At 34.8% G+C, this 24,332-nt stretch overlaps 1 protein-coding gene across 2 annotated transcripts in view; it reads left to right on the top strand.

The window, feature by feature from the left end:
- The window catches only part of LOC125681679 (potassium channel subfamily T member 2-like), a 92,354-nt gene that overhangs the window by 44,807 nt on the left and 23,215 nt on the right, over positions 1-24,332 (top strand). For both annotated transcript variants that reach the window (XM_056153844.1, XM_056153843.1), the window contains 13 exons: positions 2,425-2,533; positions 2,902-2,976; positions 4,368-4,451; positions 5,273-5,367; positions 6,283-6,466; positions 7,062-7,226; positions 8,118-8,254; positions 14,527-14,590; positions 15,868-15,976; positions 20,114-20,222; positions 21,464-21,613; positions 23,110-23,354; positions 24,145-24,192. In XM_056153844.1, the coding sequence (XP_056009819.1) occupies positions 2,425-2,533; positions 2,902-2,976; positions 4,368-4,451; positions 5,273-5,367; positions 6,283-6,466; positions 7,062-7,226; positions 8,118-8,254; positions 14,527-14,590; positions 15,868-15,976; positions 20,114-20,222; positions 21,464-21,613; positions 23,110-23,354; positions 24,145-24,192 (1,574 nt within the window). The remainder of the gene's footprint in view (positions 1-2,424; positions 2,534-2,901; positions 2,977-4,367; positions 4,452-5,272; positions 5,368-6,282; positions 6,467-7,061; positions 7,227-8,117; positions 8,255-14,526; positions 14,591-15,867; positions 15,977-20,113; positions 20,223-21,463; positions 21,614-23,109; positions 23,355-24,144; positions 24,193-24,332) is intronic.

Here is a 24,332-nt window from a genome sequence, read left to right as displayed (position 1 = left end):
TTTGTCACTGAATGATCATGAGGATGCTTAAAATTTTCCCTCGAGGATTCCCACTCTGCAATGAATGGTTACACATCATGTTGGTAATACATATTTTAAAAGTTCGGAGACATTTCATAGATGGGTAGAAAGGGAAGCAGGATGACAGAGTTTTGAAATTGTTTACATGATATAGATTTAAGCATACTAATTATGGATCCATTGAGAATTCACATTCAATCGCAAAATGCCATACATGGAATATAAGAGAATGTCTGGAAAAAAATGAAAGTCAAGTAGGGAAAAAATTATGATACAATTGTACTATTAGTAGATGCATTTTAAATGACTGCCTTTTCAAATTGTTGGAAGCTGCGCATTTCTGATCAGTTGCCTCATTGTTAACTTTGAATGTTAACTCTGCTGACAAGAGTTGTTCTTATTGTATGAAGAAAATGACAGCTAGAAGCCACGTAGTGGAGCTTTTCTCCCATATTACATTGTACAAAGTGCCTTCACTGACTGCTTTGTCATGTAACAAATTGGAGACCATGTATTACAAGAAATCATTTAATGGTCTTATAGATTGTCATTTCAGTTCTATGTTAGTTTGCATTCAATTTCGAACATCAAAGCTTCATAAAAGCTCCACATTTTGTAGGGTTCATGATTTACGAAGAAGAAACCGGATAGATGTATTTGCATATATTTGCATTTCCAATGTTTTTGCTTTTGATATATCTTTACAAATTGTAATGATAGCCATTTTCCTCAAGAATATGTAGCAGTTGTGAACAATGTGCACATCAATCTTGATAAATATTGTACATCTATTTTAATGGTAGGAATTCTGCCAGAAATGAGAGTAAAAGTAAATTTATTTTAAAAATGAATTTCATTTTTTGAAAATACATGAGAGTGGTGAACTACAATGCTTGATTCTTGCTGGCATACTTTTTGCAAGTGCAAGTAGTGTCTCAGTTCAAACCCTCATGTATTTTTAAAAATGAAATTTATTTCTTAAATGTACATTTGAAAAGAATTTTGATGTGCAGTGTGATTACAGTCCAAAATATCTTAAGGAGGTATGCTACACCAGAGAAATTTGATGTAGATGAAAAGTGTACAACAATATTTTGAGGTTGAAATTTTTCAAATTTACTTTATTTTGTCAAACAATACAGTTTTAGTAGCTGGAAAATAATTTGAAAAAAATTTAAAACCCCTCCTGAACTCGAACCTGCAACCTACAGTTCAGCAGTCAGTATGCTAACCTACTGAGCTAGCTACTCAGCTAGGTATTTAAATTGAAAAGGAAAAGTCAAATATTGCTGATATTGATATTTTCCTCCATGTTTTTAAAGGAAGTCAGCCATTATGACGATGTAGAGTACCTCCTTAATACTAGTGTGAAATAAAATAGTTATTTAACTGTTTGTAATTTTTACACCTTCAATAAAACATGCTTAAAGCGAAATGTGTATTGAGACAAACGATTTAATTCCTTGTAAATGTAATTTGTTGTATTCAATAAGTTCATGATATGTTTTAAAACTACTGGGAATTGAATCCCTTCGCTGTAAGCATGAATTCATTAAGCATGTTCACTGTAATAGTTTCTTGCTGTGTTGGGCTGTATCAAATAACATTTTTATTGATTTTGGATGATGTGCACCGAGACGTCATAATTCAGGAATTGGTGTGTAAAAAAAAAAATGAAGTTCTTGTCACAAAATCGCATGGATCTGTTTTAAATCTTATCGATTGACAACACACAAAATAAGTTTTCTAATTTTACAGGTGAAAGCTAATTTATAAGGGTTGTGAATCTTACCCGTTGTCTTATCCATGTGTAGTAATTTCTTTTGATAATTTTACCTGATTTATTACCATATAACCAAATCAAAATATAATTTCACTTGTGAAATGCAGTTTGATGGCTTCATTTGTCTTTATTAACATCCTAGTATATATAAACTAAGTTACCAGGAAGTCATGCGATACAATTTCCAAGGAGTCGTCGTGACATCACAATATGTTTGGCTCCTCTGTTTCTGTTTTGTTGCTATGGCAATATTGTTCTGCATCTTATGAAATTCATGTTTCTTTAGAATATTCATCAAAATACATCAAATGCATTATATCGAGTTATAAAAAATGAAAATGATTTCTACTCATTTTAAAATTATATAAATTCAGTTGAGACACTTTAGGCTCATTTATAAACAGTTTCGCAGTTTATAATGCGTAAACTGCCACAATTGATTTCATATGTCATATAAGATAAGTAGAAATTACTCTCATTCTTTAAATAAAGAAATGCGTAGATCTGTCTGATTTGAGTGTATAACTTCCGTGACCATTGTTTCTGAATGTTTAAGCATCTAAATACTTAATAGTTATTCAAGTAATACATTTCAGTCAAATCATTTAACAATATTGCAGGGAGAACATAATCTGGGTAAACAGATCATTTGCCCTCTGGATTGCTCAAGTCACAGTTGCCATCATCAGTCTTCTAGAGACAGTTCTGATACAGTACCTCAGTTATAAGGTAAAAGTTCTGATACAGTACCTCAGTTATAAGGTAAAAGTTCTGATACAGTACCTCAGTTATAAGGTAAATCACTACACAGTATGAGCACCTTGTGAGATAATCAAGGCTTACAAAAGTGTGAAGAACATATCCAACAATTAACACCATTACATGTATCATTAAAGTATGACTGCTCTGATCCCACAGTCGTTCAACTGAATCAAGTATGCTGAACAAAAAATGTTTAGCAAGGCATGGTAAATGATGATATGTAGACAAGAAGAAAGATAGAATGATATCCTACTAGTCATGGACAAGAATGTTAACTAATTCTGGACCAAAGAGTGAACATCTGAATTGTTGAACCATTTGACTGTTTTACACAGGGAAACATCCTGCAGCAGGTCCTGTCTGTAGAATTTGTGTTGGAGCTTGCAAACACTGTTCCTTTTGTTGTAACGGTACGTATCATAACTTTATTATACCCCCCGCAACAAGTTGTGGGGGGGGTATACTGGAATCGGGTTGTCCGTCCGTCCGTCTGTAGACGCAATGGTTTCCGGACTCTAAAGCATTATCCTTTCCACCTACCGTCACCATATCATATATATGGACTACCCATGGGATGAAGATGTTCCCTATCGATTTTGGGGTCAAAAGGTCAAAGGTCATGCGCACTGGACATCGAAGTAGTAATATGGTTTCCGGGCTCTAAAGTGTTATCCTTTCCACCTACAGTCACCATATCATACATATGGACTACCCATGGGATGAAGATGTTTCCTATAGATTTTGGGGTCAAAAGGTCAAAGGTCAAGCGCACTGGACATCGAAGTAGTAATATGGTTTCCGGGCTCTAAAGGGTTATCCTTTCCACCTACAGTAACCATATCATACATATGGACTACCCATGGGATGAAGATGTTCCCTATTGATTTTGGGGTCAAAAGGTCAAAGGTCAATCGCACTGGACATCGAAGTAGCAATATGGTTTCCGGGCTCTAAAGCGTTATCCTGTCCACCTACAGTCACCATATCATACATATGGACTACCCATGGGATGAAGATGTTCCCTATTGATTTTGGGGTCAAAAGGTCAAAGGTCAAGTGCACTGGACATCGAGGTAGCAATATGGTTTCCGGGCTCTAAAGCGTTATCCTTTCCACCTACAGTCACCATATCATACATATGGACTACCCATGGGATGAAGATGTTCCCTATAGATTTTGGGGTCAAAAGGTCAAAGGTCAAGCGCACTGGACATCGAGGTAGCAATATGGTTTCCGGGCTCTAAAGCGTTATCCTTTCCACCTACAGTAACCATATCATACATATGGACTACCCATGGGATGAAGATGTTCCCTATTGATTTTGGGGTCAAAAGGTCAAAGGTCAATCGCACTGGACATCGAGGTAGCAATATGGTTTCCGGGCTCTAAAGCGTTATCCTTTCCACCTACAGTCACCATATCATACATATGGACTACCCATGGGATGAAGATGTTCCCTATCAATTTTGGGGTCAAAAGGTCAAAGGTCATGCACACTGGACATCGAAGTAGCAATATGGTTTCCATTTAAATTCTTTAATGGCTTTTTTCATCGCATGGAGATGCTGTGTTCCTAGATACCTTTTGGATCATAATACTGAAGTTTTACCTATTACCTACACCCTTTGGGAGATTGGGGTAAGCGGGGGGTATTCTTAGTGAGCATTGCTCACAGTACCTCTTGTTTATTATTTGTCTTTGAATTATGACATTGAGCTTAAAAACTGAGCTATTGGATAAAGCTGGCAATATTCAATGTTAGATATACAGCTTTGATTGAAGACTTCATTTTTGGTTGCAGATATTTTGGCCACCATTGAGACAGCTTTTTATCCCAGTGTTTTTTAATATTTGGTTAGCTAAGCAAGCCTTGGAGGATATGTTTGTAAGTACAATGACAAGTTTAGAGAAGTATTGATTTCTTTACTTTCCTATAATAATAACTGCATTTGCAGTATATAGCCCCAAGCTTTTGATTTCATAGCAAATTCAAAATGATACCTGGAAGAACAGAAAGTAATGATTTGGGAGCTGTATTTTCTTGATTTATTGGTCATGGTAAATAATCAAGAATGAGGAAAAATTGCTCTTTCAAGCGATGTGTATTTAACGTGCAAAAACAAGACAACATCATAATTGGCTGAGAGCAATATACATCATACAATACAAAACCAATGATCCAAGGAAATCAAATAATTTATCACCAAAGTTACAGAGTCACTACGGATACATGCTACAGATGTTTATAATTACAAGTTTCTGAATATATCTATGACACACAAATATATGATTCTCATATGTTTCAAAAATATATTAATTAAAAGGACCTCAGCAGATACATTATGATCTCCAGATTGGAAAGCACGAGATCAACCAATGGACTATGGATGCATTATATAGTTTAAAGTATATTAATAGATTGTATTAATTAATGTAAAGAAGAAAAATCAGACACACTAAAGAAAAATTTGTTCATTTACTGTGGTTTTCTACATATACTACACTGTCCATGTTGAAAATTTCAAAATATTCTTGTACATGTCCTGCACTTTTCATTCATATCAAATTTCTCTGGTGTAGTATTCCTCCTTAAATCGATTTGTTTAACACTAAGATGGATAATTTGCTAGATTAAAATCTCCTTTATCAACATCAGGGAAATTTATTTCTGTAAATATAAATTCTTTTGATGGTGTATTTGTACAGAATGATTTACACCGAGTGATGATGAAATCCCAGTCTGCCTTGTCTCAACAGATTATGATCCTCATAGCCACCATTGTATGTTTAGTCATTACCAGGTATGCACACAGAAATACATTTACATGTAAGAATTAATCAATTAAAGACATACAAAAGTAGCATGTTTAGTGCAGACTTATAATCATACCAGTGAGGTTTGGATGAAATCTCCAGCAAATTTTGGAAGGAACTGTAAAGGTTTTGCGGAGTATGAATTGTTTACAATGTCATTTGTATTCGGAAGTGAAGATTATTTTTTTACTGCTTTACAATATCGAAACCTAGCTAATGACTAATAAGAAATTGAAAGGCTCTAAAAGTGAGACAAGTTTATTACTTTTGATGCAAGTCTTACTTTTATAAAAGCAACATATGAATCATGTATGAAAAGCAAAGTTTCAATTTTATGCCTCCCACCCCACCCTCCTGCCAGATCACCCCAAAGGTTACATTTATTGTCATTTAGTGAAGAGGATTTTTTTAAGTTAAGCTAGATGTAGAAATTGGATGTGCAGATAGATAAATAGATAGACTACGGAAAAATCTTGTGGGATTTCTGGTCATTAGCAGTGCATGTTGATAAAATCTCAGTAACCAAGATATGGTGGTCAATTTAAGGTGCTGTAATCATAGACTATCTCCATCCAGTTGAATTCTGCCAGTGAGCAACAACATGCACCTTTGACCAAAAATAGAGTCTTTAAGATGCTATATAACACTGTTAAATGTTAAATTTGTATCACTGGAGTATATATAGGGATGCATGATTGTCTGAATTGTCCGGTCTGTCTCCGGGTGTGTCAGGGTCACACACTATACAGTGAAGCACTTGCAGGCAACACGTGGTCTTTGGAAAACACTAGTACTGAATAATCAATTGAAGTCCTGCTACTTCTGAAAATTTAGAGCTTAAAATATTGAGTGATAGCCTTATAAATGACTATTTTGAATTATTTATTTCATGTTGTACACAGTATGTGTGGTGTTCAGCATCTCCAGCGAGGGGGGAACCGACAATTTGATCTGTTTGAATCCCTGTGGTTTTCCATGGTAACGTTTTCTACGGTTGGTTACGGTGATATTTATCCTGATATCTGGATCAGCCAGCTGTACATGTTGACTATGATCTTTGCAGCTCTCATCGTTTTCCCTAGACAAGTAAGATCTGACATAAAGACCTATATTTTATGTTTGTGTCATGATTGCTTTGTTAGTGCTATAGAGTCTATAGGTTACAGGCATTTCTTATCTTATTTCGAACAGCTGGTTCTGTTTGATAGAGGAAATCTGTTTGAAGTCATTTAAAATGAAGATCTCTTGTACTTTAGTTCAAACAATGTTTTATTTAATTGATGTGAGTATCATCATACAAACAAACAAAATGAATATATAAGATTACCTGGAAACAAACCAACAGGCTCTCAGGAACTTACTCAATACAAAATGATACTGTATTGTTTCAGTGTCCATATATGATACAGAAAAGCAACTGTACTTGATTTTCATATTATATTTTTATTTTAGTGGGGAAAAAAATTTAATGTTTTTTTTTCTCAATTTTATGTGAATTTACAGAAGCAAGAGTTTATGATTTTTTTTATTTCTCTGTTATGATGGGATAACGATATTCTTAGTAATTTCTCTTAAAATGATGATGCTTAAGTTTGATTATATGCATAATGCCAATATGGATGGCTAGATTTTTACTGTAATATGGTTCCTATAACAGTAAATATGAAATATGACTTTGTAGCTTGAACACCTTGGTTACACCTGGTTGGAGAGACAGAGACAGGGTGGTGCCTACAGTAACCACCGTGCCCAGACAGAGCGCCACGTGGTGGTGTGTACCACCACACTTCAATCGGACACGGTGCTGGATTTCCTAAATGAATTTTATGCTCATGCCATTTTACAGGTTTGATTTTGTAACTTTCTTGTCCACCTTAATTTGGACTGGTTTATAAGTCACAGTAACGAAAGGATGATCCATGCTATATGACAGTTTGTAACTGTGGAAATGTACGTTACGGTGGATATCATTTGAAATATGCGTAGTTTGATTGACCCTTTATTGTAGGTGATCACAAACTTATTTAATCTGTAGCTGTGATTCAGATCTCCTCTAACCATGATATTGTCTATACATATAGGGTTTATATTGACCAGACTTTCCTAGATTAATTTCAATATTCATTTGTACTTGAAGACACTTTTTTTTTCAAGAACAGCAGCAAGGGATTCTATTGTTAAAATCTACTTGTCTTAGATTTTAGAGTTATTTTTCTGATGTCAACAGCTGAATCCATTTTTCCACCTTTTTCCCTTCATTTTATTACACATTGCACTAAAGAATGCTCAAGGGTCTGAGATATTTTAAGGTTTACGAAATCATTTGAGTTGTTATTAATTGATGTAGATCCTCTGTTTTCAGCATTACTTTTAAGAGGTTCTTCAGTAGATTATATTTTGCTTCTCTTACCACTGATACTTAAGTAACATGTTTTCAAATAACCCTACACAGAGGAAAAATCTTCATAAATTAAATTGGTCATGTGAAGCCATTGAAAGTTCCAACAACTTTTTACTGCACAGTGAAGTGGAATCTCACTATGTTTTATTGCCTTTTTACACCAAAACAACATCAACAACTGACAAGCAATTGAACTGCAAGTGACTGAATAATTGTTTATGAGATACCATTTTAGCTCGGTCTTGTTTTACCTCTTTCTTAATTTGTACTTATGAACATTAATAGTTCTTGAACAAATTCCATTCCATTTCATGAAATTTTTCATGTGTGTTTTAGGACTACTATGTAGTTCTGCTATCTCCCTGTGACCTTGACCCAACAATGAAGGTACTTCTTCAGGTCCCTATTTGGGCACAGAGGGTTATCTACATTAGGGGATCTGCTCTCAAGGACTCTGATCTCACACGAGCGAGGTATGTATCAAATTCTGATGATTTACGACTGTTAGTGTTCATCCATCATCATGTGTTGTTAACTTTTGAATAATTTTTACTTCTTCTCAGAAACTGCATGACCAATTTTCATCAATTTTCATGCTGTAGAAGATGTTTAAGGATAGGAGAACAAATATCTTGAATTTTGTAAAACCTACATTTCTGGGCTTAGGGTGTAGGGCTGAAACCTTTAAAGATAGTACAGTCTTTAAAATCTTATTTACTCCTGGCATCTGGCAAAAGAACTTGGTGCATAGCTACACTGAGCATGAAGGCCTCTACCGAAATTGTGAAATTCATGGCCTCTATGGTTCACTTTTAAGTGAGGGTATCATTTAGCATTAAATATGCATAGTTATATAGAGCATGGTGGCTTTAACCAAAGTTACAAAATTCATGGACTATGGGTGAGGGATTCTGGCACTAAGGCAAGGTTATGAGGATTATACAGTGAAAATGCAGACATTTAAATCTGTAGGAATCTTAAAGTCATGTGTTTTTGCCATTTTTATGCCCCCGAGATCGAAGATCAGGGGGCATATTGTTTTTGTCTTGTCTGTCATTCTGTCTGAAACTTTAACCTTGCTAATAACTTTTGAACAATAAGTGATAGAGCTTTGATATTTCACATGAGTATTCCTTGTGACAAGACCTTTCCGTTGGTATTGAACCTTTTGACCTTGACATTTGACCTACTTTTATTTTTTTTTTACATTGGTCATAACTTCTAAATGTTAAATATTAGAGCTTTCATATTGTACATGAGCATTTCTTTTGACAAGATCTTTCTACTGGTACCAAGATATTTGCCCTTGTGACCTTGCCCATCTTCAAAATTGGCCATTATCTGGGGCATTTGTGTTTCACAAACACATCTTGTACTACAACTATTTTTATACACCCATCAAAGACATGTATTATGGTATGGCATCGTCCATCTGTCTATCTGTGTGGACCTTGTATGCAAAATGAACCTGTAAGCTCCAGGATCATACATCTTGATAATTTGATCACAATGATGAGAGAAAAAAGCCTATTTTTTTCAAGGACAAAGGTCAAGGCCGTAGTATCAGTTAATAGGAAAACCTTGTAGGTAGAATACAGACTGAACTATTGGGGATAGGACCGTCAAACTTGGTACACATACTTCTTATGCCAAGTAGACACATTTTGTTCTTCAAGGTCACAGGTCATGATTGTACTATCACTTGGTAGGAAAACCTTGTAGACAAGATACAGACCAAACCGTGGGGGCTAGGACTGTCAAACTTGGTACACATTTACCTTATGCCAAGCAGGATATCTCAAGATCAAAGGTCAAAGTTGTAGTATCTTAGTCACTTAGAAGAAGAACTTTATTTTCATTATGGATACAGATATTGCTCTGAAAATTTAGTCACAAGCTTCCTCTCAGAGGAATGTAAGTTCATTTTGCAATTCAATTGGATTGGTGCACCATTAACTACTTTAGGAGTAGAAGTATGTCAAACAATTTTCCAGATTTTTTTTTCATTATGAATACAGGTATTGCCATGAAATTTTGTCACAACCTCCCTCTCAAAGAAATACATAATCAGTTCACATTTTAACTTGATTGGTGCACCATGACCTACTTTAGGGCTAAAAGTAGGTCAAATAGTTTTCTGGAGTTTTTCTCATCATGGATGCAGATATTGCACTGAAGGTCTAATGGGCATATGTTGTACCGTTTGCGGTACTCTTGATTAATTTCTTTGATATGAACGAGTTGTTGTATGATAAGTTTTAATTATTGGGAACATATTGTTTTTACTTTGTTTCTTATTATCATTTTTTCTGGTACTTTTTTGTCCTGAGTGTTCTCAGAGATTACTCAAGGGATTAAGTTGAAAGCATTTTAGGATGATAGTATAGCATATGTAGAAGTGCAGGACAACTGTCATTTTCTCTAAATGTACTTGCACGTGCATTAAATTTTTGGTATACTAACTTCGTAATTCGTCTTACTTTTTTGTTTTTCCGTGAAATTGTTTGAAATTTATATAGTAGGCATATCTTGAGACTCTAAACTAATACGGAACATTGTAACCATTATTTCATCTCCAATTCCATCACTGTTTTAATATTAGTATGTCCAACAAGATTTCATTTTCTGTGTTAACTGGAGCAACTTTACATGAAACAAGCACACATAACTATGATATATAGTGAGTTCAGGCATGTAGCATGGTTTGTAAAGGGTGGAGGGGGTGGCAAATGGAAAAAAGGTTGCTTTCATATTTGTATTTATAAAATCTTGGTTAGTAAGAAAAGCAGTTCTTCCAAAATGAGGAGGGGGGGGGGGGTATCCTCATCAGTTTAAACTTGCATTTCCACTACTATTCATTGCCACTTTTAAAAATGTGACCAGCTAATAATTCGATCCTTGCATTTAAAAATTACGATCTTTGTATGTGATAATAATGCAAAAAGTATGTCACATGTCCAAAAAAGGGGGGGGGGGCAAAATTTGTACATGATTGTAGAATGATGCATAGAATGTTATTATTTATAATATTATTTTACAGTGGTCAGTTGTTGTAATGACTCAAAAATCTCACTGATTAAATATCCACATATGGTAGAAGTCTCAATGAATTAGTTTGATTTTTTTCTGTAGATATCTATTGAGACACTTAACAAACTGACATGGTCAAAATTATCACCAGCAAGTGCATGCATGTTCAGTTCACTTTGATTGGATTATGCTATAACTTACATAGCCCTTTTCTAACTCAAGGAAATAAAGTGAAAGTTATACTGTTCTTAATAAAAAGATTTAATAAAACTTAATCAAACAAAACGGCACCACTTTGTAAATGGGGTACGTTAGGGGAACATCTATAACAGTCCCCGTTACAATTAGAAGTAGTTATATATTGTAGTAATATTACTATGCTTCATACATCAGCCTGCATGGTAATCTCAGTGGTCAGATCACCTATAAACTGGCAATGTAAAAATATTTAATCTAAAAATGTTCTCCTCTTGTTTGTTACAATAACTTAGTGATGTCCTTATATACAACCATCTGTAATACATCAGAGTTGATTGACATTTTTACTTGCCACACCCAGGAACTGTCAAATATATTAATGACAAAATATCTCAAGAATTTTTTGTAGATATAAGGTAGGATGCAAGTGAATTGTACGTGAAATGTCGTGAAAATTTAAACAATTGCATGTATATTATTGAGAAACATCCTATATGACCTTAACTCCTGAATGAAAGGTGAAGATAACGAACAATGATCAATCTCGCAAGCATAATAAGCACCTTTGAGCATACATAGTGTATGAAAAGGGTGCTATATAAATATGGTATTATTATATAGAGAGTTGGGCAAACATGGACCTCTGGATATACCAGAGGTGGGACCAGGTGCCCAGGAGGAGTAAGCATCCATCAAGAATAACAATTGAGTGTATAATGATAATGAGCGTGGATGTGAAAATTGTGAAATAGTGTTTCCAACCCCAGGGTGGTCCTCTTTGGCTCATTAACTGAGAATACATAACACTACTCATGAAAATCTAGCACATACGGATGTATCATGACCTGAACCAAGGTCAGTGACCAAGGTTTCTGTTTGTATGTTGTTTTACATCACTCTTGTAGAGACCTCCTCAGATTTTTAGGTGAATTAAGTGCCACAAATTTTGACTTATGCATGACATTCAAGCAGTTATAGTTTTTTATCATGCCGACATCTGTCATGACACAGGACAGGGGATTTTTTTAGGGTCTGTAAGGGGCCAAAATAAGGGCCCCATTCCCAATGCTAAAAAGCAGGTATTTTCCCCAATTTTTGCTTTAAAATTCCCAAAGAATGAAAACAATCGAAACAGAGTAGCTTTATTGTTCATAAATCTCCTTCACAGTCACATCACAGGCCCACAGGTTATAATTTTTGCTTCAAAATTGTTATGTAAACCTCTTCTCTCCCCCCCCCCCCCCCCCCCCCCCCCCCCCCCCCCCCCCCCCCCCCCCCTCGCTTATCTAAATGTGGAAGACATTGACCAAAATGTAAGTCGGAAGGAGTCCAACTATTCCTTCATGCACTGATTTGGTTTTCTCTCTACTTCATTTATTCATGGAACATTTTTCCCAATTTCAAGCAAATGTCGCTATTTTTCCCAATTGGAAAGGCCCAGGCCCTTGAAATCAAGATGTTAAAATAAACCTGCAGTACAAGTCTTATCCAAAAGACTCGTGACTTTCACAGTCAAGGTTGCACTTAGCTATGCACCTAAATTTGAACATTGATGAGAATTCATCCAAATTAAAAGATTAATGTATATACCAGTATGTCATTCAAAGTCTCCAAACTGAGAATGCAAAATACTATGATACTCCTAACTTGCTTCAATATTACACTAGTCTGAAAAATGGAGATCTTTTCCAATTTTGCAAACTACATTAATGATGTATTGGAACAAAAAGCTGAAAAGGTGATGATGTTGTTTATTGAAAACAAATTGAAAAAGCTAGAGAGAAACTGTGGTATCAGGTTTTTAGAGAGGATAATTGCTTCATATGTTGGCGCTTGATTGGGTTTGCTCAAAGCACAGGTGAATATCAATATCTAGAATACGGGTTATCTTGAATACCTCAGTTTTTCAAAGTTGATCACCAGTCCCAGCCTTATTCCCTATATAAATTTTAAAAACTTCTGAAATCTCAAATATTCCATGCACTGATGATGAAGTGTCTTCAAGGTCCCAAGTCCTAATTGTATCTGGTTTTTCTTGAAGTGCAGTCTATTGTCCAGTCTGCTAATTAAAACCTAGTTACTTTATCTCGTTATTTCCCATATTTTTGCCCACAGCTAATCACACCCGATTCCTTGATTCTTTATTTCCGTGAGCCACAGGCTCACCCGTACACGCTAATTAGCCCCCACGTTATGCAAGGCATCTATGCTGTGGTAATTGTCGTGATAGCTAGGATATTTAGTGCAGTCCTCACCCATGAAATGATAGAATTCACGGCCAATGATAGATAAACACATGTAATAGTACTGATGTGTTGAATAATACCTAGCTATATTGTTAACATGCTTTATAAATAGATGCCAAGATTTTCAAAGTCAACATGAAGGGGATGATGCATTTATAACTATAGTTTGCTCATTGTACTAGATAATACACCACTCAATACAGTGAAACACAGTTACAGCAAACACACTTACAATGAATTCATGCTTGTGGTGAAATTGAATCCCAGTAGTTTCAATGTAATAAAGGAAGAAATCCAATAAAAACAACATTTAGAAATTATGTATTCTCCATAGTGAAGTTATAAGGGGTGTTAGTGTGAAAATTTCTTTATTCTGTTTCTTTGTTTTAAAGACTTTGACACTTAAATTTATTCACGACTTATCTTGAATGGCCACATTTCTTCATGTTCCTATCCTCTCTTTTCAGAGTGCATATTTTTTAATAAAGTACATTTCTCTCCACCATGTCATTTTCTTTAAGTTCTTCTTCCTTACATAATGCATTTGTGTAAATTTCACAGAAGAACTCGTTTGTCTTCAACATTTGTAGGTAAAATTATTTTAGATAAAACAAAAAAAAAGTGTGATCAGTCAAGTGTCACTAATCCCCTAAAGTGTAATCAGTCAAGAATCACTAATCCCTTAATGCTGATCAGTCAAGCATCACTAATCCTTTAATGCTGATCAGTCAAGCATCACTAATCCCTTAACAGCCTAGGAAATTTGTGGACTGACAGCCTAGGGCAGTTCAGGTGTCCGCTGGTGACTATAGGGTGATTGTCTTAATCAACATTGTAATGTGCAGGGTTTATTATGTTTTTACCAGAATTTTTACAATGTAACACCAAAATCACAGTATGTTGGGATAATGGAAAAACCATGTCTATTTTTCATAGGTTTTAAAAATCTAACTCAATAAACCTTGAACGTTATAGTAACAGGGTTCCACTGTACTTTTAATTTATTCAGATATAAACTACAGAAGACAACACAATTTGTTTCTTATAGTGCAAGTGTTGCATATAAAAAAAACATATACATACATGATGGAAAGTCACTGAAACAAAATCGGAAGTCAAGTAGACTTTGGATATTGTGAACCCCTGGATATCTCGAAGTTTTATCGAAGACCCACAGACTTTGAGATTTACAGATATTTGACTGCATTTGTAAGTCTTCTGTTTTAGGATTATGATTTGAATCTTTATCTAGGTAATGGTTTTATTGACAGGGTACAGGATGCTGAAGCCTGTTTTATTCTGGCAGCTAGAAACTATGTTGACAGGGGGGCATCTGTGAGTATCCAATACACATTGTCATATTACAAGAACTTTCTATTGTCTAGGCATCAGAATTTATGTGAAAAATTTAATATGCAGATATTGTATATGTACATGTACATAATAGGATTTACATTTCCTTTTTGTAACACTATATATATCCATGAAAAGAAAACTTCTTGATAACTAGATCATTATTCCATCAATTATTGAATGGTGCATTGTTAGTTGTAAGGTAAATACACTTATAATGGAATAAATCAGGATGAATTACATTTGCAGGGGTGTGATTTTTCTTCTTTTCAGAGGAAATCCTCTGATTTGCTCAATTTCCGAAAAAATGAAACACTCTGGATTTGATATCTAAAGTGGCAGAAAATGATATTTTTCCAGGTTGGGTGAGGTGTTTTCCTCCCTTTTTGACCGGCTTCCTCAGATTTCTGAGGAATTCAGTCACATCCCTGCATTTGGGAATGTATGATGTAACACACTGCTTAAATGTGCACATTTACCTAGGTCATAGGTGCTGCCATTGTGCACAAAAATTACCAGGTAATGGACAAATGAAATCATTTGCACACATGACTGATTCTAAAATTGCAGTTAGCGGTACATATGAATGTGATTACTGGATAGTATATCATAACCCGGCACTATTCAGCTAATTAAACACAGTTTGGTGTCTTGGTTAAAACGGGATTCACTTTTCGTAGCATGTCCATTACCAATTCTTATTGTTTAGTAATATCTCTGTGCAATGAAAACTTTAGAAATCTGCTCACACTTGGAATTCCAGAATATAGATCTATCTGTCAATTCTGTGAAACCAAGAATTATAGAAGACCCCATTCCCAATACGAAAAAGACCATATTTCCCCAAGTGCAATACTATCTCAAGATTAATTTCAAAATGTCCTTTTAGATAATGTATATTACTGAATTAATATTTGCTTTGATTATGATCTAACCAATCATTGATATGAACTCCCAATCTTAAACAAATGGTCCCTGCTTTTCTCAATTCCAATAGCCCAAACCTCAGTACCAAATTATTGAGTGAGAGCACTGAGACCAGGGTTATTTTATGAGAAATTTGTCAAGGGATGAAGTGTCAAATATGTGTTCTTTATGATAACATCATTTTATATCTCTGAGTCAGTAAGAATTCATTGTATAATGTCCTGGGAATGGATAGTATTTTATATTTCTTATAACAATATTCAGTAAAAACATGTTTTTTGCCCCTAAGGAAACTTTGTCCACACAAATGTTTAAATGTTCTACTGTTTTAGGATCAACACACCATTCTAAGATCATGGGCTATCAAGGACTTCGCCCCACATTGTCCACAATATGTGCAAATCTTCAGACCAGAGAACAAATTCCATGTCAAATTTGCAGGTTTGCTATGCCTTTTCTAAGTTTGCAGGTTTGCTATGCCTTTTCTAAGTTTCCCAAACAAAGTTGGGGAGTTTTGTTAGATAACCAGTTATTTCTGTTTGGTAACTTAAGTAATCCTCAACCAAATCATTAGAGATTTGGAATTGCTTTTATAGGGACCACTGAATACAGACTAAACATTAACTCAAGTTATGCCCCGGCCTTGATAATTAGAAACTAGCCAATTTTGAGTTTCTGGCATAGATAACTTGAGTTTTATAAACCAAGTTTATTTACAAATACTTTTATTCGTGAACCTTCGATGGGAATGCGTTATGATGAAGAATATTTGCATGTTTGTCAACACATATTCATTATGTATGAGTATTCATGAGAAAGTACACAGGGGCCAGTATCATACAATGTTTAACAAGACATAACCTCAATATACAGTCAAACCTCGTTATTTCGGACTTGATAGGACTGAGAATAAACTTCGAGATATTGAGGGTAAAATACTTAAAGAATAATTGATTGGGACTTCCAAATCACTTTGACATATCCATGGTATCAAGATATTGGTGTTTGAGATACTGAAGTTCAACTTTATAAAATAAGAAATATTCTATAATATTAACTACACTCACTTATGAAGAGTTTAAATCCTGTTCTACAATCTGGATTCATGTCATTCAAGTTGATATAGTTTTAAGTCATCCATGAAAACACTACAAAATTTGCACAATAAATTCAATTTTGAAGTCTTTACCAACATGGTACATTTGTAAATGTAAACTACAGATGCACCATTTGCAAAAAACTATTTCCTCCTTAATTCTTCGCCGTTATTACATCATGCCTCCCAATTTACAGAATTACTGCAACATATTCCATACAAACTAAGTCTCCAGCTGACAGCACACTACATTTTATTATGTGTTTGATTGAAAATACAGAGTGTTTATTAGATCAACCCTGTGAGAAAGTGGTGCTTGCAGATCTTGAAGATATTTCTTGCACAAAAATAAAAGTTGATTTGCAGATAGCCTTAATATAATCATTTGAAAGTTGGAAATGTTGCAATATATCTCTAAATTCAGAATTGAATTTGACAAACTTCTTGTTTTTCCAATTTTTCTTCTTGATAGTGCGGAAAGTTGTTGATTTTTTTTGTTTCTCCATGATAACTATGCATAAACTTTGACCGAATAATTTTACCCCTTGAAAAAGAGAAGTTTTGGGGTGTATTTAGGAATCCCCCTTTCTGTCTCTCTGTCTGCCCATCTCTCTGTTCCATTCATTCGTCTGTCTGTCACACTTTCGTTTCCAAATTATATCTCAGAAAGTCCATAAGCTTTGCAATGAAATTTCATATAGTAACACCCTTTGAATTGAAGAAGACTCCTATTGATTTTGAGGTCAAAAAGTCAAAGACCAAGGTCAGAAATTCATATATAATGAATAAAATGGTTTCCGAATGATAACTTTAGTTTTTCTCCAAGCTTGTGCAATGACACTCAAGGTTGACAAATTTCTATAATATAAGAAAGACCTCTATTGATTTTGAGATCAAAAGGTCAAGGTCACAATTCATAAGATTCAATAGTATTATACTGTAAAACTACCCCCTACAAACTGGAAATTCTTCTTTACGAAATTGATGAAAGAGTTTACAAAAACCAACAAACCAGAAGTGGCCCTCTTTTTCAAGTTGTAAGTTAAATCAGGATGAGAATTATTTTCATTTGTGATCTTTCATTGAAAATCATGAAAGTTGATGCTAAACAACAATACAATTTGTAATTTATTCACCCTAATGCATTTATAAACATTTTAGATAAGGTTTTAATGAAAGGATGTGTCTAACGTTTTGTGAATTTGTAAAGGGGGGTTACCATGTGTAATTGCTCTCTCTCTCTCTCTCTCAGTCTCTCTCCATCTGCATTTTTCCACCCTCTAATTCTGTCTTGGAGAGGAAAGACATAAATTCTTTGAATTAGCTAGTTTTTCTTGTAAGTTTGTTATATGGAAACATTGCTCATTTCAGCACAAAGGTTACTTCTGACCTAAAGATGTAAATCAATACATCACAATGTCTAGCAGGAGATTTGAAGTAGTAATCCATGCAACAAACCTAGGTAATTCTATTGAAAAATTTAATACTGATCCAAAGTCATTTGGACAAGTCAATGTCACTTGGAGAAAAGGTTGAATATGCCCCATTAGGGGTAAGTCCCTTTGGGATATTAATTAATCCTGTTACATAGCCAGATTTAGTTTAGTTGGGATATTAATTAGTCCTGTTACATAGCCAGATTTAGTTTAGTTGGGATATTAATTAGTCCTGTTACATAGCCAGATTTAGTTTAGTTGGGATATTAATTAGTCCTGTTACATAGCCAGATTTAGTTTAGTTGGGATATTAATTAGTCCTGTTACATAGCCAGATTTAGTTTAGTTGGGATATTAATTAGTCCTGTTACATAGCCAGATTTAGTCTAGTTGGGATATTAAATAGTCCTGTTACATAGCCAGATTTAGTTTAGTTGGGATATTAATTAGTCCTGTTACATAGCCAGATTTAGTTTAGTTGGGATATTAATTAGTCCTGTTACATAACCAGATTTAGTTTAGTTGGAATATGACCAGCTTCACTTTATGCTGGAGTTTTAACTTTTATCTTTTTTGCATTGTATTTGGGACATTTTTATTTTCAATGTTCCATCAATTTTCTGTCTAATAATTTTAGCCTGACATACATTTGCACTTCGATATCTTGAAAACCAATATCTCGAATACCATGGATATGTTGAAATGATTCGGAAGGCCTAGCCACATATTCTTAAGTATTTTACCCTTATTATCTCGAATCCTTGGATATCTCAAAGTTTTTTCTCAGTCCCATCGAGTTCGAGATAAGGAGGTTTGACTGTATATAGTTGTACATTAGCTATTCAATTTCAATGTCTGATTTGCACCATGTAATAATTGCATAAATTGAAGTTTGAAGCAGACATTGTAATATTGAACATGTTGGATTTCATGTATATTATTTTAACTGTTCAATAGACATTTTTGTAATTTTCTGATCAGCATGCAATTGATTGTAGGATGCAATACTAATTGTTTTATGATTTAAGATTCACATTATTTGGTATGAATTACATATTGGTGTGTGTAGTATTTTCCCCAGATACAATTCTTAGAATTAAAGCATGAATTTTTATAACTTTAGTTAAATTCAAGCATGTATTATAAAAAGTGAATAGATGCATATTACGTATTATTAACTGTATATCGATCTGTTAATGGTTTGAGCATGTTCCTGTAGGATGTCACATAAAATACTCTCTTAATTACCAGAGTTAGGCATTGATTTTTGTAGTCAGCTTCACTACTACTGTGCAAAATAATAGACTCGCTGAGAAAAGACTTCTTTTTTTCATCAAATGCTATGTGTATCAAGCCAGTAAGACTTTAGATCCTAATTCTATGACTTCTGCAGGAAATTGATATCATATTTAATCACCCTGGGAAAATTCAATGTGTCCACAAGATGATATCTTTGTTCTGGTGAAGCAGTAAGCTGTAGGGGACTGTGGGATTGGTTCTAGTGAAGCAGTAAGCTGTAGGGGACTGTGGGATTGGTTCTAGTGAAGCTGTAAGCTGTAGGGGATTGTGGGATTGGTTCTAGTGAAGCTGTAAGCTATAGGGGACTGTGGGATTGGTTCTAGTGAAGCTGTAAGCTGTAGGGGACTGTGGGATTGGTTCTAGTGAAGCTGTAAGCTGTAGGGGACTGTGGGATTGGTTCTAGTGAAGCTGTAAGCTGTAGGGGACTGTGGGATTGGTTTATGTTATCTCTTGATATAGCGATACTTTTGATATAGATCCCCTTGTAGCATTTCATTTGTTCACCATGTACCATTGATTTTAAAAATCATGTTTGCTTTCAGTCAGCATATTGAATTTTGTCTGCATTCCTCTATATGATTTGATTAAGTTTTGCTGGATCCTTGCAGACTGAATATTTAAGAATTAACGTTTCCATTCTATGATCCCTATAGACAATTGATATGTCTAGAAAACTGTCTCCTGGTGCAAATGACGGACTGTCACTGAATCTGCCTTAGAATAATTCACTTATATTTTTATTTGCAGAACACGTGGTTTGTGAGGATGAATTTAAGTATGCTTTGCTGGCCAACAACTGTCTCTGTCCAGCTACCTCCACCCTAGTGACTCTTCTCCTCCACACCTCCCGCGGACAGTAAGTCAGAATGACCAGTGGTCAAAGATACAATAAAGCGTAGTTAGTACATGTGGTTTGTGAGGATGAATTTAAATATGCTTTGCTGGCCAACAACTGTCTCTGTCCAGCTACCTCCACCCTAGTGACTCTTCTCCTCCACACCTCCCGCGGACAGTAAGTCAGAATGACCAGTGGTCAAAGATACAATAAAGCGTAGTTAGTACATGTGGTTTGTGAGGATGAATTTAAATATGCTTTGCTGGCCAACAACTGTCTCTGTCCAGCTACCTCCACCCTAGTGACTCTTCTCCTCCACACCTCCCGCGGACAGTAAGTCAGAATGACCAGTGGTCAAAGATACAATAAAGCGTAGTTAGTACATGCTTTTAAACTACATGTACTAGTACTTATCATCCTCAAGTGAGCACTAGAATGCTTTGAATGGCATGGACTGCCTATTTATACAACCTACCCACATGACGGACCCAAAAAAGGGGTGAACTCACCCAAGCATAATATTAAGAATGATTGATTAAACAAAAACCAAGCTTTGGTGTAAATTTTCAGCAAGTTAAACAAAAGGCAAAAGTGGCCATTTGAAGAAGAAAAAACCAACAGAACAACCAAAAATAGCTGGTAGTTATAGAATACAACAAATAAGATACAAAACCTCATAATTCGTTTTGGGCATCATTAATGCTGTGTTTAATAACAGCAAAATTAAATCTGGATTTATGAACTGCAGTATTTGATTGTACATGGATATATTTGACACTAATTTTGGATTTTAGGATCCCTAATCTACCACCAGAGGTAGTTTTGTGTGGATTTGTGATGGCAGGAATTGTTTTTGTCATGATTGAGTGACTTAGTGGGGTGCTGTGTCTCCTCTGAAATTAAAAGAATCTCATCATATATGGGATACATAACATTACAAACTCAGATTTCAAATCTGAATCTGGTTTTGTTGTAATCAAACATGGTATCTGTCATGGGAACAAATTTATTGGTTATGACAAAATCAAAAAAGAGAGAAGAAAGAAAGACAAAATCTTTGCACAAATGCAGACTTAGGAACAGAGCAATACATCTTGAATTGGAATTCTATATTTCTTGTCACAGTTTGGTACAATCAGTTCTATGTAACAGATCCCCATTTTGTATGAAATTGGCTATGATTCTCATATAAAACAGAAAATAGCTGTTGTGATTTGATTAGGTTTGATATTGATTTTATAATCATTTTATTCTATTTGTAGAGAAGGCCAGCAGTCGTCTGAGGAGTGGCAGAAGCTGTATGGGAAATGCTCAGGAAATGAAATCTATCACATCAAACTTGGTGAAAGCAAGTTCTTCAAGGAATATGAAGGCAAAAGCTTTACATACGCATCATTTCATGCTCATAGAAGGTGAAGATTTCTTACTAACTAAAAAGTATGGTGATAATTAATTGTAGGCTTATAACATTGTTATCGAAGATTGAAAAGATATAAAAAAAAATTTTAAATCTTCTGTTTAAGGACGTATGCAACATTTCTCAATTATACATAATTATTTGTGACTTTTCACGTACAATTCACATGCAGTCGATCTTGTTTCTACAAAAAATCTTGGGATATTTAACCATGTCTGTTCTAGAATTGGCATATTTAGATAGTTTTGGCTTGTTGCATGTGAAAATGTAACATCAGGTCTTGTGTATTACAGTAAGTTGAATAAACGGGCATTACTGTAGCAAAGAAAGAGAAAAATCTTTGGAACAATATGGTATCAAACCTTGGACCCTTGTTTTACTAGTTAGGTGATCTGACCACTGAGCTACCCAGACCAATGTATAAAGTATGGTAATATTTCTACAATATAAGATTTAAGCCTACATCAGAGATCATACACAAACTCTTCATATTGAGGAGATGAAGAAATAATTTTAGAAAAACTGTCAGAAATGTTGCACATGTCCTTATAAGTATCAATTTGTTTTATGTTGTCCATTTGATAATCACTTTTGCTCGGTACTGTAGAATACTGAGTCTGTTCTATATGTAATATTCTTGGTAGCCACTTGTGTGATAATCACTTTTGCTCAGAGCTGTAGGATACTGAGTCTGTTCTGTATGGGATATTCCTGGTAACCATTTGTGTGATAATCACTTTTGCTCAGTACTGTAGGATACTGGATCTATTCTGTATGTAATGTATCGGGTAGCCACTTGTGTGATTATTACTTTTGCTCATTACTGTAGGATACTGAGTCTGATCTGTATGTTATAATCCAGGTAGCCATTTGTTTGATTATTACTTTTGCTCAATACTGTAGGATACTGGGTCTATTCTGTATGTTATATTCCGAGTAGCCACTTGTGTGGTACCAGCTGTGTTACTTGAGGTTGCTCATTGTATCTGTGAACATTGTATCTGTTTGTGAACATTGTAGATAATCAAACTGCTGCACTGCCCTTATTGTATCCTCATGAGTTGGTGTGGCTATGGCATCCTGCCTATGTGTCTGTACAAGTTCACCTATGTATTTGAACAAAATTTAAGCCACATTTTTTATCAAAATTTGACCAAAATATCAGGAAAGGTTTTGGTTCCCATTGATTTTCAATGTTAAAATTGTGAAAGGTTATGTTCATTTGTGGGGAAAGTGAAATTCCATGTGTACTAGATTTTTGGTGCATTTTTAATTTTTTTTTTATCAATGACATATGTATGCTATCTTACACAATAAATCAGGATTCCTATATATTTGTGAGATAAAAGGTCAAAGTACAAGGTCACTAGAAGGTCAATTCCAAATTAAATGTCCACATTGTGAAGGATGCCTTACATTGTAGAGCCCTTGCTATTTTATATGAATAAGAATACTTTTATTTGTCTCATTCCCATATTGTAAAATTTTCAGATTTGGGGTCAGTTTAGTTGGAGTTCAACAGAACATAGAAGACTCCACTATACAACTCAATCCTGGCCCCCGCCACATGATGAAGACATCCGACATCTGCTTCTACATGAACATCACAAAGGAGGAGAACACCAGGACGTTCAACTTGGCCCACTCTCAGGAGGGGGGACAGAAACTAGACCAACAGAACCTCCCCATGGGCACTCAGCAGGCCTCCAGGGTGGCAAGCATGATTGCTAGTGTGGGTAAGGGAAATTTGTTTGATTGCTCAGAGTAAATTATGGCAAAAACAAATAGAGTGTGAGAGTACAGATCAATGGAATGACTTAGAGTAGAGGAATGAGATTGATACATGCTGTATTATCCTTATGAAGTTCATGCAGTATCCATGTGGGTGTACATCCCTGGGGTCCTGGGAATTGTAATTTACAGTCAAACCTCATTATCTCAAACTGGATGGGACCAAGTAAAATCTTAGAGATATCAAAGGGTATGAGATATCGAGGGTAAAATACTTAAAGAATAAGTGGTAGGGACTTCCGAATCCCTTCGACATATCCATAGTGTTTGAGATATCAGTGTTCCAGATACTGAAGTTCAACTGTATTTCTTTGCTAGTCTGTTCTCCGGCCATACTTTAAATTAAATTTAATATCTATTAAGTCCTATTACCTGTGGTATTCATGGGTTTATCAGAGATACAGCATGAATAATTCACAAAATTATTGTGCATTGTGGAAGAAAAAGAAAGGTGCTCCTGCTGAGATTCAAACCCCTACTTTGTTCTCATAGAGCTGAAAGTCGTAGTCTTTACCACTATTCTACAATGTCATATAATCATGAAGGATAGAAAAGTGCATGTATTTTAAAAGCCAAAGTTCTTTGAAGCTACCATTCATAAAATGATGAACAGATTAGTATAGGATGAGAGTTATTGAATGTTGCTTAGGATAATTAAACATTTGAAATCAATGTTGATGTGTGTGTGTTGATATAATAAGGAATATTATTAATGGTCCACTTATTTAATCCAAGGTGAAGGTTTTGATGATATGGGTTCAGATTTTGATGATATGGGTCCAGGTTTGTATGGAATTCAAATTTTTGATTTATTACCATTTCCATGGTTTCCTTCAACTACTTATATCAAATGAAATCCTTGATGAAAAAATTAAGAGCTTACTACGATAATATGATATTTTTATTCATTAGATGGAATATAC

Source organism: Ostrea edulis, chromosome 2 (genome assembly GCF_947568905.1).
Source record: "Ostrea edulis chromosome 2, xbOstEdul1.1, whole genome shotgun sequence".
Lineage (NCBI taxonomy): Eukaryota > Metazoa > Mollusca > Bivalvia > Ostreida > Ostreidae > Ostrea > Ostrea edulis.
Note: the sequence above shows the minus strand (reverse complement) of the source record. Positions and strands in the feature narration are given on the sequence as shown.